The 12,054-nt window shown below is 52.6% G+C and overlaps 2 protein-coding genes across 4 annotated transcripts; one reads left to right on the forward strand and one right to left on the reverse strand.

The window, feature by feature from the left end:
• Positions 1–2: 2 nt before the first annotated feature.
• LOC124250288 (leukocyte immunoglobulin-like receptor subfamily B member 2) lies at positions 3–4,299 on the forward strand (the record flags this gene model as incomplete). The annotated part of the gene is made up of 6 exons (XM_046682105.1): positions 3–93; positions 1,568–1,690; positions 2,068–2,110; positions 2,196–2,233; positions 2,452–2,504; positions 3,269–4,299. Coding segments are annotated over 6 exons (495 nt in total), but the record flags the coding sequence as incomplete, so codon positions are not given.
• Positions 4,300–4,655: 356 nt separating this feature from the next.
• On the reverse strand, positions 4,656–10,371 carry RPS9 (ribosomal protein S9). 3 transcript variants are annotated; one of them, XM_046682438.1, is made up of 5 exons: positions 10,247–10,371; positions 9,932–10,053; positions 9,577–9,699; positions 5,903–6,089; positions 4,656–4,908 (listed from the first exon to the last, which is right to left on the reverse strand). In XM_046682438.1, the coding sequence occupies exons 2-5, from the start codon at positions 10,026–10,028 to the stop codon at positions 4,731–4,733; spliced, it is 585 nt and encodes a 194-aa protein (XP_046538394.1). In that variant the 5' UTR covers positions 10,029–10,053; positions 10,247–10,371; the 3' UTR covers positions 4,656–4,730. The 3 variants fall into 3 exon arrangements, with proteins under 3 accessions (XP_046538394.1, XP_046538395.1, XP_046538396.1); XM_046682439.1 differs by having other exon boundaries at positions 10,252–10,368; XM_046682440.1 differs by having other exon boundaries at positions 10,325–10,346.
• Positions 10,372–12,054: the final 1,683 nt, after the last annotated feature.

Below are 12,054 nucleotides of genomic sequence, written 5' to 3' on the forward strand. Positions count from 1 at the left end.
ACCATGAGGGGACCTACAGGTGCTACGGCTCAAACAGCACCTCCCCCTACCTGTTGTCACTCCCCAGTGACCCCCTGGAGCTCCGGGTCTCAGGTGAGGAGCCCCAGTCATGCCCCTTGTGTCCTTGTGGTCAGTTCAGAGTCTTGTCCCCAGGGGAGCTCTGGGCTGGGATGGGAGTGAGGGGGTCACAGAAGGCAGGTCAGCCAGAGGGGAACCTCCCCTCTCAGAGGGATGGAAAAAGCTGGAGCAATTTCCACTCCTGCCTCATCCTCATCCCCGAGGTCCAGCTACATCTGTGGTGAGTGGAGAAAGCTGGGGAGGACTCAGGGCTGACAAAAGGAGAACAGGCCAGAGGCACCACCTCCTGATCCTCCTCCAGTGTCCAGCCCTAGAAGCCCCTCACCCAGAGACACAAGAGTGTTGACTAGAAGAGGCTGATGCCCAGAAGGACCAAGACAACCTGCTTTGATGTGGCTTGTCTCCCAGGGGGCTGAGTTGGGCAGAGATACAGGGAGTCATGGGGCTTCAGGGGCTGTGAGGCTGGGCGGATGGCAGATGGGGCATCATGGCAGAGGGAGACGTTGGCGCCCAGCCGGGGGCAGTGGCAGCCAGGCTGAAATGGGGAGAATGGCAGCCCCCCTCACCTCCTGTCCTGATCCAGCGGTGGCTCTGAGAATCGGCCCCTCACCCCGAGTCAGGCACAAGGAGGGGTAAGTGAGGGTCTCTGTGGGGAGGTGGTGTGTGGGAGGGGCTCAGGTCTGGTCTTGGCTCAGTCCCTTCCTCAGATGGTGACCTGAGGAAAGTTCCACCTTCTCCTTGGCACCAGTTTCTCCGATTGCGCAGTCCGGCAAGGCTGCGTGGACAGAGTGTGGGGACACAGACGGTGTCTGAGCTCTCCTCCACATGCTCAGGGCGCGCAGTCCGCCCAGGAGCAGGCATGGAGTTGGGGCAAGGACACCCCCTGGGTTCAAACACTAGCGCCACTACCCACCTGTGGGATCTTGGATGAACCACGCTGCTCTCCGAGTCTGAGGTTCCTCTCTGCACAATAGGCCTCCGCCATGCCCCTCAGAGAGAAAGCCCTCAGCCTGGGGCCTAGCCCCGAGAGCTCAGGGAGGACAGCCCTCCCTCCTGCCCTTCCCAGATGCACACGCTCCATGTGCACACGGGCCCCCCTGGGGGTGCCAGCCCTCTGCAGAGTAGGGGATGGACGTGGGCTGGGAGAGAGGGGTGGGGGAGGGATTGTGTTTGCAGGACAGGTCTCTGCACTCATGTTCTGCCTGGAGAGTAAGGGGATGTCATAAAAAATGATAATAAAAAACAACAAGGGAACCCACTGTTCTGGGTTCCAGTCCCAGCTCCGCCACCTCAGGCTGGGTGACCTGGGAACATGATTTACCTCTCTATGCCTCAATTTTTTCATCTGTAAAGTAGGTGGTTTGCAGATGCTGCATGACTGTTGCAAGGGTTAGAGATGAACGCACAGACCCTAGCATGTGTGTGGCACACAGTAGGTGCTCAATTAAACGTCATCCTTGGCCTATGTATGTCGTCACTCATGCCCAAGGTTTCAAGTGGTACCTGAAGCCTCTGATCTGGGTCTCAGTAGCCTTCGTCCTGCTGCTCTCCCTCCTCCTCCTCCTCCTCCTCCTCTTCCGGCACCGGCGTGAGGGCAAACACAGGATGTCGGGTGAGTAGGGAACAGGGTGACCCAGGTCACAGGAGGACGTGGGCTTAGGGAACCAGCCAGAGGGAAGCCAAATAGAAGGGAAAGTCAACCTAGAAAAAGATCTTTGCAGCATTTCCCAGTGAGAGAAAAAAGAACTGATTAATGTCAACATATACACCTAAGTATTCTGGAGTATTCTTTCAGCTTTTTCACTTACGAAATGTCTGGAAATACATACAAGTTTAGCTTTTTATCATTTAGAACTGCTTTCTCTTGAACTCCATATGGCGGTGGGAGGGAATTACGACCCTTTCAGTTCTTAGACCCTCCGCAGATCTTAATGCGGCCCTACGGGAGGGTTCTGGGTGGGTTGGAGGCTGATTTCCAACTTCCTGCAGTGGCTGCAGCGTCAGCGCCTGAGGACAAAGGCCTGCAGAAAAGGTAAGACCTCTCCTGAAGACCCCCAGACTCCCACCCCATCCCAGGGCCCCTCGCTGCCTCCTAACACTCCCGTCTCCTCCCCCAGCTCCCGCCCCGCTGCTGAGATCCAGGAGGAGAACTTGTGTAAGGGGACGAGGGGCTGTCCTTGGGGAGATGGGCCCAGAGAAGGGGGCAGTGGAGACTGGGGATTGGCTGGAGGGGGTTCTGGTCTTGGGGGTGAGAGTGCAGGAACCTGGTCCTATGTGGCCTTAGCCAAGTCACTGACCGTCTCTGGGTCATGCCATGTGAGATCTCAGGGACTCTTGGCAAGAGACGGGACCCACTTATTCTGTCCCCACCAGATGCTGTCATAAAAGACACAGAGCCCGAGGAGGACAGACAGCTGGACATTCAGGTGAGCTCCCTCTAGTCCTGACCAGGACACCTACATCTCCTTGTTCACACCCTAAATCCAGTGGAAACTTCTCCCTCACACCACTCAGCCTTCGCAGCGTCTCCCTTCTGGAAGCACACGGCTATCTCCAGCTGCTGCAACCCCACTCTCCTTGGTCACCTATGCTGGCCTCCTCTGACCTTTGAGCTCAGGTGGAGCTGGCAGGATGAGGGTTAGGGCTGAAAAGTCTGTGCCCTGCCCAAAGGGGCTGAAATCCAAGCCCTGGGCCTTTTCAATCCGCACAAAGGGTCCTATACCCCAGCTCAGCTCTCGGTTTTCTGTTCATTCTCTTTCCCGTCCGTCCCATGGTTGTGTCAAACCCATTGGGCCTCCAACATAACGCAGGTGAAGATCGGCTCCTTACACCACAGCAGGATCAGCCAGCTCACCCCAGTGAATAATCTAACTCCCTTGTATGGGTGCTTGGGGTCTGACTGTCCCTCCATGTTGCTGGCTCCATGGCCAATTCCCGTCTCCAGTCCGGACCTCTCATCAGCACCAGACTCACATTTCCAACTGCCATCACAGGCGTTCCAACTTCACATCCATCCTCCCTCAGACCCCAAAAGACACAAACCGAAGGAGAGCCAAGGGTAGAATCGAAGAGCCCACCCCCAGCGCCACTCACTGACTCTAGCAGGGCCCTGACGACGACCCCCAGGGAGTGTTTTTCCTCCCCATCGCCCTCCACCCCAACCACATGCCTTCCTCTCGCCCAACTCTAGGCTGTGACATCTGAAGACACCCAAGACGTGACCTATGCCCAGCTGAACCACCTGACCCTCAGACGGGAGACAACTGCACCCCCTTCCTCCCCGTCAAGGGAGTCCCCTGATGAGCCCAGTACGTACGCTGCTCTGGCCACCCACTAGCCCAGGACAAGACGCAGACGCCACTCCCAGGAAGGGGCCTGCAGAGACCCCAGAGGGCACTGGAGCTACCCCCAGGGACGCCCAGCTAATGAACTCCAGCCCCTTGGAGACTTAATGTGGGCCATCAGGAGCTTCTGGGCCCTTGCCGCCTGGGATTCCACCAACATTACAAAGCTGATCTTAGTCCCTACTAAGGGACCCCAATGACTGCAGGGATCCCATGGAACTGCTCAAGGCCATATCACACAAACGGCAACCTTGGGGTGGGAGGGGGGGAGGGCCTACCGCCCAGCCCTTCAGCTCAAGGATTGGAGGCTTCACAGCAATTTGGCAGTGTCAATGGATCCTGAGTCTCTGTGAAGCTGGGTGGGCACTTAATTGACCTGAGCCCAACCGCCCCCAGACAGGGACCAACCACAGCGTGCAGGGCGGCTGCAATCGCTTAGGGGTTGCTCAATTCCAAGTGTTTCACATTTCCTGAGACCAAGCCCCTTCTTCCTGAGGCTTTTCAAGGCAGAGAAAAGGGAAGCCAAGCCTGCTCCCTCTGATCATGTGTTCAGAAACTCCAAATGCTGGGGGTGGGGGGCGGGCAGGTGCAGGGAACCTCAGAAGTCCCAAATTAGTCCCCACTAATCTGGACTTACTATTTCCCACTTCACTGAACTCACATCTTAGGAATAAAACCAGGAACTTGCCCATCAACCACACCCTAAGCTTTGAAATCAGCCTACAGGTTTCATCAAATGCTCCCCACCAAAAATGCAATTAAAGTATTTCATCTTCACCAGCAACTCCTCCCTGGTGGGCTATCCTTGATGGGCTCAGTCAGAAAGCCAGGGGTCAGGGTTAAAGGGCCGGAAATCCAGGCTGGCCCTTACCTTCACTTGCTCCTTCCTCTGCCTGAAAACTCCTCCCCACCCCCACATGTAAATGGTGGGCTGAGAATTTCCTTTGACTGAAAGAACTTTTCCCTAACACTTCTCCCAGCTGTGATATGAAGCGGCATGTAAAGATGCTCTTTTGTTCACTACAGCAGCCCTCCCCCAAATGGACAAGGACCACCATCTAGTAGGCAGTCACAAGTATCTGAACACAGAGACAGCCAGGCCCTTGCAGCAGGAAGCGACACTTGGAAGGTATGACTAGGCTTGAGGTAACCTGGTCAGGGACCCACCGGAGCTGCTTCTCAGTGCAGAAGGCGCTGTGCAGAGCGGAAGGGAAAGACACCAACAAACACCAGTTCCAAAGCGTTGATGTTGCTTTATTATCCGACTGGAAAACTAAACACTCCACCAGCCCAGCAGAGGCTGTGGGCTTAATCCTCCTCCTCATCATCACCAGCTCCGGCCCCGCCCTGGCCCTTCTTGGCATTCTTCCTCTTCACGCGGCCTGGGCGGCCACCCCCATATGGAGAGCGCAGAGAGAAGTCGATGTGCTTCTGGGAATCCAGGCGGACGATGAACGATGGGATGTTCACCACCTGCTTGCGGACCCTGGGGGGCGGGGGATGGCAGGTGAAGGGGACTGGAGGAAACAGGACCCCACGCCAAGACGAGACCCCACTCTACTCTTCACTTGTGCTTTGCAGCTGGTATGGCTGGTATGGCTGGTACTACAGCTGCAGTGACGTGAGCGTCGCCAAGGGGCATTCCTGATCTTGTGGACTCCCGTGCTGCTCGGGGGGGTTTTAGGGCATCACCCAACTCACAACTGCTTTGAGACAAGTTTTTTGTTCACATTTTACAGGAGAGAGAAATTCAGAGGTAGCCCACCGAAGACCAAAAAGCCAATGAGGTGAGGTGGCAGCGTGTAAACTCAAACTCATGGGTCACAGGGCTAGTGAAGGGCTGAGGCAGAAATCCAGTGTGAAAATATACCTTACCCTCTTACTGCAACTTCCCCCAAATGGTGCCCATTTTACAGAAAGGGCAAGTTGAGTACCCAAAGACTCATGTGCCCTCTGATCTCTTCATTGCCACCCTGACCAGCCAGGCTCCTCCTACAGTCCCTGGCATTCGAGTGTCAGACCCTGGACTGTGGGGAATGAACTCGCCAAGTTCAGTCTTCACAACACTGCACTTCCCAGTGAAGTGCAAGAATGCAATGATGATGAGGGTTTGGAATGACTTCACAAGTGGGCCCAGTAGAGAGCTGAACCCACACAAGCCAGTCGCAGCCCAATGACTTCTCTCAACTGGCAACACCAAGAGCTATTACCTGTCCAGCTGCCTGCACGCCTGGTAGAAACCTTCGCAAGGTGTACGGCTCAAGCCGCAGTGACCCTTGCGCTGGGCTATGGGGGGATGAGGCCGCCCCCAGATCCCCCACGGGCTGTTCGCAGGGGGGCAGTCTGTACCCTCAAGGGGAGCTCACACCTTTGTCACCTCCAAGGGCTGCATAGAAGATAGGGACGAGCAGGCTTAGTGAGGGGAACCATCAGAAGGGATGGAGTAGGGGAGGACTCAGGGAGCCTGTGAGAGCTGGTACCTGATGTGGCGCTGGCGGATCAGCACGCGGGCGTGGTGGATAGACTTGGCCAAGCCCAGCTTGAAGACCTGGGTCTGCAGGCGCCTCTCCAAGAAATCCTCTATCTTCAGACCCAAGATGTAATCCAGCTTCATCTTGCCCTCGTCCAGCACCCCGATGCGGACTAGTCGCCGCAGCAGAGCATTGCCTGATAAGAGGGGAAGGAAGCACTGATTTGGGGTTCTGGCTGACCTCAGACTTCTTTGAGTGCAAATCCTCCTCCTCTTAGTAGCGCCATATCATGGTCGTCCGACGAAGTGGGAAGTCAGAGCTAATTTGATACAGAACTCAATGTACAAGCCACTGGGAGACTCAGGTAATCCTCACATCCCCTAAGGCACATTACTATGATTATATCCACTTTACCAATGGGGCCAGGTGACTACCCACCACTGCGTTATCACCTGAAAAAAGGAGAACTTCCCTCGGAGTTGACAGCAATAAATGAGATAACGCCCTTCAAAGGACTTGACACTGGGCTGAAAAAAGTCTAAGACTGGGCATGTTTAAGCTCAGTATGTCATTCATTTAACCATTTTATCTGTGGGAGCTTCCACTAAAAAAAAAGACGGCGTGTATATAACCTAACAATGCACAGCATAACTAATCCAGCAGATGTCAGCTTCTATCTTTAGTCCGACAACTGCAAGCTCAGGAGGCCTTGCCCAGGGTCAACCGAAGCCCATGGTTCCAAACACTACTCTGCCCTGCCCCTGGGATGGTGGGGACAAGCCCCTACGCGCAGGCTTACTGTGCTCATCTCCACACAGCCTCATAATCAACACCCTGACAGTGGGGTGAAAGCCCAAAACGTTCTTCCTTAGAAAGGATTAGTTTCACTTTTTGTGAAGTGTCGTCTTATCTTCAGTGACAGCAAAACAAAATCCAAGCACACTTCATAAACAACGGACCAGCGTTACTGGGCTCGTCCAATATCCCCGGCACCGTTGTCCCCCAGGGGAAGCGTGAAGGAAAGGTGGCTGCCTTTGTGAAGACAAAACCTCCTGGCAGAGTGAACGGAGGGAGGGGGCTGGAATCACAATGAGACACACGTTACACCTTTCCCAGCGCCCCAAACGGCAACATGGCCCCATTCTTTGCTCTAATGAATGCTGAACTTAAAGACTTAATGATATTCCAATATTAATACAAAACTATATCCAAAGGTAAATATAAATGAGTTTGGGATTATCTACCAGTTTGGACATAGCGTGCCTTTTTTCCTTACAGTATAAAATAGAAATCTGACAGTAATTCAAAGTTTAAAACCTTTTAGAGACTCTCGATAAAATAAAACCACTATTATTAAAAAAAAAAAAAAACTATTTCACATTTACTATTACCCATCTATATCCTTAAAAAAGAACAATGAGGAAGGGTCAACTATTCCATCAATATAGGAAAAGCCCTATCAGATATGAACACAAAATTAATTTTCAATGCACATTGATAAACTTATCTTCAACAGGAGCACGTCCAATGACTGAAAACGGTGACAGGGCCTCCACTTGGCCAAAGCACTAACAATCACATTTTACAAATGTCAACCAGTGGGCACCGCTGTGGCAGAGTCCTGGTCGTTATGGCAGGCGGCAAGCATTGCAGTGCCTTAGTTTCTGACCCGAAAGATGGATATAACACCTGTCCTTCTTAAGCTGCTGTGAGGATGGAGTTCATACCTCTAAAGTGCCTGAATGAACCGCCAGCCAAATGTTGGCTGTAGTGAGAATGAGTCTTTCCAACAGATGAGACTCACAGAACCTTCTTGCCCAGAGTCGCACACCTCAGTGGGAAAGGCCGGGCTGTACCAGAGGCAGAGCTCGCAGGCTCCTTCCTGTCCTGCGCCTGAATGGCTTCACTTACTAGAAAGTGTACTACCTGAGCTGCTGCCTTCCCCTTGCTGCTTCCACTTCTGTCCTGGAAAACCACAGATCATCCCTGGACACCTGCTGCTCAAGCCCGCTTGGGTCATCTCTTTGCCCCATGATGGGTTATCATCTAACTACAGACTTGAACAAGTTTCACTGTGATTAGCTGTCTCTTCAGAAAGTCCCCCAGACCAGAACCAGCAGGCGCCTGGCCTCACTCCGGGAGAAGGCCCCACCCAGCATGAGCATCCGTGGGGCAGCAGACTCTGGAACTTTGATGAGACTGTCAAAGGGGTTCGTTTATGAAAATAAGAATGAACACCTCTAACATTCATGAGCCTAGAACAGATCTAAATGCGATAAATTTGTAATGGTTAAACAGCACCAAGCCTTTCTTGACCTCTGATGCAGACAACCACTCACGCTTAACAAGGCTCAGGTGTACAAGCACTTCCTTCCTTAGTCATGGGTTGGGAGGAAAATCACACTAGTAACCTGACTGAAATTTAAGAAAACCCTGGTGCCTGAGGGAGCCAGGCCTCCCGACTCCCAGCCCCTCTGCTTTTCACCACAAACCAAGATTCCCTAAGCTCAGGCCACAAGTGCTATCTCAAGATGACAGCTGTGAGGTGGCATATTTCACAGGTACCTAAAAACAAGTTTCAGGCACTTTAAATAAGTAAATTGTAAGATACGTAAATTTTATCCCCATAAAAGCTGTTAAAAAGGAAACAAGTTACAGATCCATCGACAGCCCGACTTCACAGCTGTCGGAACTACATACTGTACACACATCTCTTCCACACCCAGCACACACTCTCACCAAGTTAAGGAACTGCTTAGTTTACTTCTTACATTTAAGAGACTGTTTCAACTTTTGGTTCCATTCCCATCTCATTCCATCCCTGTCACTGAGTTCACCTAGACTCCAGAGCCTGCCCTCCGTCCCACTATGGTGGGAGGCCTCTCCAACCATTTGCTAACGGGTAACACAGTGATACAACTACCCCTACAAGGCTGTCATGCAGGTGAAGAGCTTAGCAAAAGACATTCAGCAAATCCTTACAAGACATCGGCTATTTTAATCGCATCGCCACCTCACAACCTCAGAGGCACTATTAAAATTTGAGTGTGATCATGCCAATCTTTGCTCTAGAAAGCCCTCCATTAATTCCCCCCCCCCTCAAAATTGAAATTTAAGACTTTAAGAAGAAATCTTAAAAAAAAAAAAGACGGTAAGTTCTGTTACATAACGTCTATCTTCCCACAACCTTTCTTAAAGCCTCAAGTTGCTATATAACCTGCATCCCCTCCCTGAAATGTTCTTCCCTGAGACATGCACAGGTCCCCTCCAGTTCAGGCCTCTGGAGACGTCACCTCAATGTGCCTGACCACCTTATGAAAGCAGGCAATGTACACCCCCGAGCCCCCTCCCTGCTGGCACCACCAGACACTTCAGAAACTTCCAACAGGACACTTAAGGAGAACTGCTCTGCTCCATTTTACACGGCTACAGCCAGGTGCCCAGGCTTGCCGGACATTATGAATCCTAATTCTAGTCAAGAATAAATCTAAGCTCCGAAGTCACACATACGAGGAATAGGGAAGGGATTTGGATCCAGACTCACTTTCCTACCTCACGATTCCCACTGAACTCCCAGGTTTAAAAGCTGGCTCCACCCGCTCAGTGTGACACCTCCGATCACCGGCCCAGCGGGCCTGGCAGAACCGCAGCCCCTCGCCCCTCTCCTGCGGGCTCGCACGCACCTTCAAACAGCCGCCGCGGGTCTTTCTCGTCCAGCGTCAGCAGCTCCCGGGCGGCCTTGCGGATCTTGGCCAGGGTGAATTTGACCCTCCAGACCTCACGTTTGTTCCGGAGCCCATACTCGCCTGCAGAGAGAACGGGGGAGTTGACGGGAAAACCAGCTGAGTCCCCCGGACGCGTGCAAAAGCCGGACTGGCGGCTTCGGGACACTGAAAATCTTCCCAAACCACGAACGGTCCCGAACTTGGGGGAGACGGAGGGAGACAAGCTGGAGGACCCGAACAGAACCAGCACGTGCGCGGCCTGACCCACGTGCCGGGCCTCCCTCGACCCCGAAACCCTGCCCTGGCCACACACCGATCAGCTTCAGCTCTTGGTCGAGGCGAGACTTCTCGAAGGGTCTCCGCGGGGTCACATAGGTTTTGCGACAAACCCAGCTCCGGGCCACCGGCATGTTTGCCCCGCTCGCCTGTTTGCGCCTGCGCAGAAAGGAAAGCTAAGCTTGAGTTCCGGTGGCGCCCGCGCAGTCCCACAACTACGTTAGAACCTCGTGGAGCCCAAAGATCATCTCGCGAGAACCGTCCCTGAAAGTTTTATAATTAGTGTAACTCAACCACCACGTTGCGGCCTTGTCCAACCACCCTCACCTCACCTCACCCCCAAACTCTTTACCGTACTCTTCAAAGCTCACAAGACCCACGCGACCGTACGAGCCACAAGCAGATTAAAAATCAAGGCTGCACAACGCAACTGAGCGCAACCCCTAGTAACCGAGAAAAAGAAACGCTACAGCCCCCGCCGCGCTCTTATAGAAACGCCGCCGTTTCGTGACGTCATCACGCACGGCGAAGACCTGCACCAATCAGAAAAGGCGTTGACGGGCGGAAAAGCAGTCGAGACGAGAGGTTGGGCCAGAGTGGCGTCCTAAACTGGGAGGACCACTTCTCTTCCAGACCCGGGCTCGCGGAGCCGGTGACTTGAGAAGAGAAGAGCCTTTTCTGCTCCCGGGCGGTGACTTAGTCCCGCCAACTAACCTCTGAGTTCGGTATAATGGATTAGTAGACCCTCTAGACCGCAGCCTTCTCCCATTCCGTGAAAAGACCCCCAGGGCGTTTAGACTGATTGTTACAGGGGTACTTGTTTGCCTTCCTGCTTGTTACTGGAGAGAGCAGTTTGACGTTCTGCCATAGCCGGCTGGCTTCCTATGCAGTTTATTACAGATAAGGGGGCTGGTTTCGGGGGCAGGTTGCTGCAGGTTGTGGGTTAAGGTTCCATTGTCATATAGGGTCTTGTTACTGAGCAAGGGCTGGCCACCCAGTGTGCATAAAGAGCCGCTTATTACAGCATCAGCCTTTGGGAAAAGAAAGGTAGCTTTATTTGCGAGATCTGTCTGCGAGGAGACAGGAGGCATGTGCTCTCAGATCTGTCTCCTGATCCGGGGCTTGGGGCAAAATTTATGGGCTGACGGGCATAGGGGTCTGAAGTGTGGAGTTAGATGATTGGAGGTAAGGAGAGGTGAGGTAATTCATGAATCTGCGGGAGCATAGTCAAGCTTCATGGGTCTTCATAGGACTCATGTTCCCAAAATGGTGGTGGTAGTATGATCTGAGGGTGGAGTTTTCAGCCTTTTGACATCAAAAAGGTCACTTATCAGGCGTTTGCTCAGGCCCAATTGATGGGTTGATGGTCTCAACTGTCCTGAACTGGACAAGGGGTCTCAATTCCTAAAAAAACACTCTGATTACTCAGTTGACGAGATGGAATCAGTGCAATTGGTCCTAGAGGGCTGATGATTACAGCCTGTTCATTGCCTGTATGTGCAGTCTCTCAACAACTAGAGCTCCGGCCAAGGTCGCAGCTGGGCCATCTGGCTCCATAGCTTGTGCCGTTCACCACTCCTTTATACTGTTGCTCACCCGGACACTCAGCTGTATTACCTCCTCAGAGGAGCAGTTCCACTCACTCCTTTCTCCACCACTTCACCCTGCTCTAGCCAAGTGCCCGGGTTCAAATCTGGCAGTCACCACTTGCTAGCTGCAATACCTTGGACAAGTTTCTCAACCGTTCTGTGCCTCAGCTTCCTCATCTATAAAATGGGGGTGATGGCAGTGTCTACCTCAGAGGGTTACGGTAACGATTAAATGATGCAGCCTCTGCAAAGTGCTTAGGATGGTGTCTGGCACAAAGAAAGCGCTCAGTGTTAGCTAACGTCATCATCATTCTCTTCTTTGTATTTCTAGATCTTTCAAACTACCTTGTTCATTTTTGTTTTCTTGTTTACCGATTAGTTCCCAAAAAAGTTATAGAATAGGGACCACCCTTATCTTTCCTATTTATTAGTCTCTTAGCATAGGCCCAATATATAGTTGATAGTCAATAACTTGTTAAATGTATGAATAACTAGTAATGTGCATCATCTGTAGATTGGAGGTTCTCATGCTCCCCTCGTCGAGTTGGACTAATTTGAAAAGCAACTCACG

The sequence above is a fragment of the Equus quagga genome, chromosome 13 (genome assembly GCF_021613505.1).
Source record: "Equus quagga isolate Etosha38 chromosome 13, UCLA_HA_Equagga_1.0, whole genome shotgun sequence".
Taxonomy (NCBI): Eukaryota; Metazoa; Chordata; class Mammalia; order Perissodactyla; family Equidae; genus Equus; species Equus quagga.

Excerpts from the sequence above, each read along its gene's own strand:
- RPS9 (XM_046682438.1), bottom strand. The coding sequence starts at position 10,028 with ATGCCGGTGGCCCGGAGCTGGGTTTGTCGCAAAACCTATGTGACCCCG. Across the intron at positions 6,090-9,576 it reads CCCGCGGCGGCTGTTTGAAG|GCAATGCTCTGCTGCGGCGA; the intron begins GTGCGTGCGAGC and ends CCCTCTTATCAG. Across the intron at positions 4,909-5,902 it reads ATCCGCCAGCGCCACATCAG|GGTCCGCAAGCAGGTGGTGA; the intron begins GTACCAGCTCTC and ends CCCGCCCCCCAG.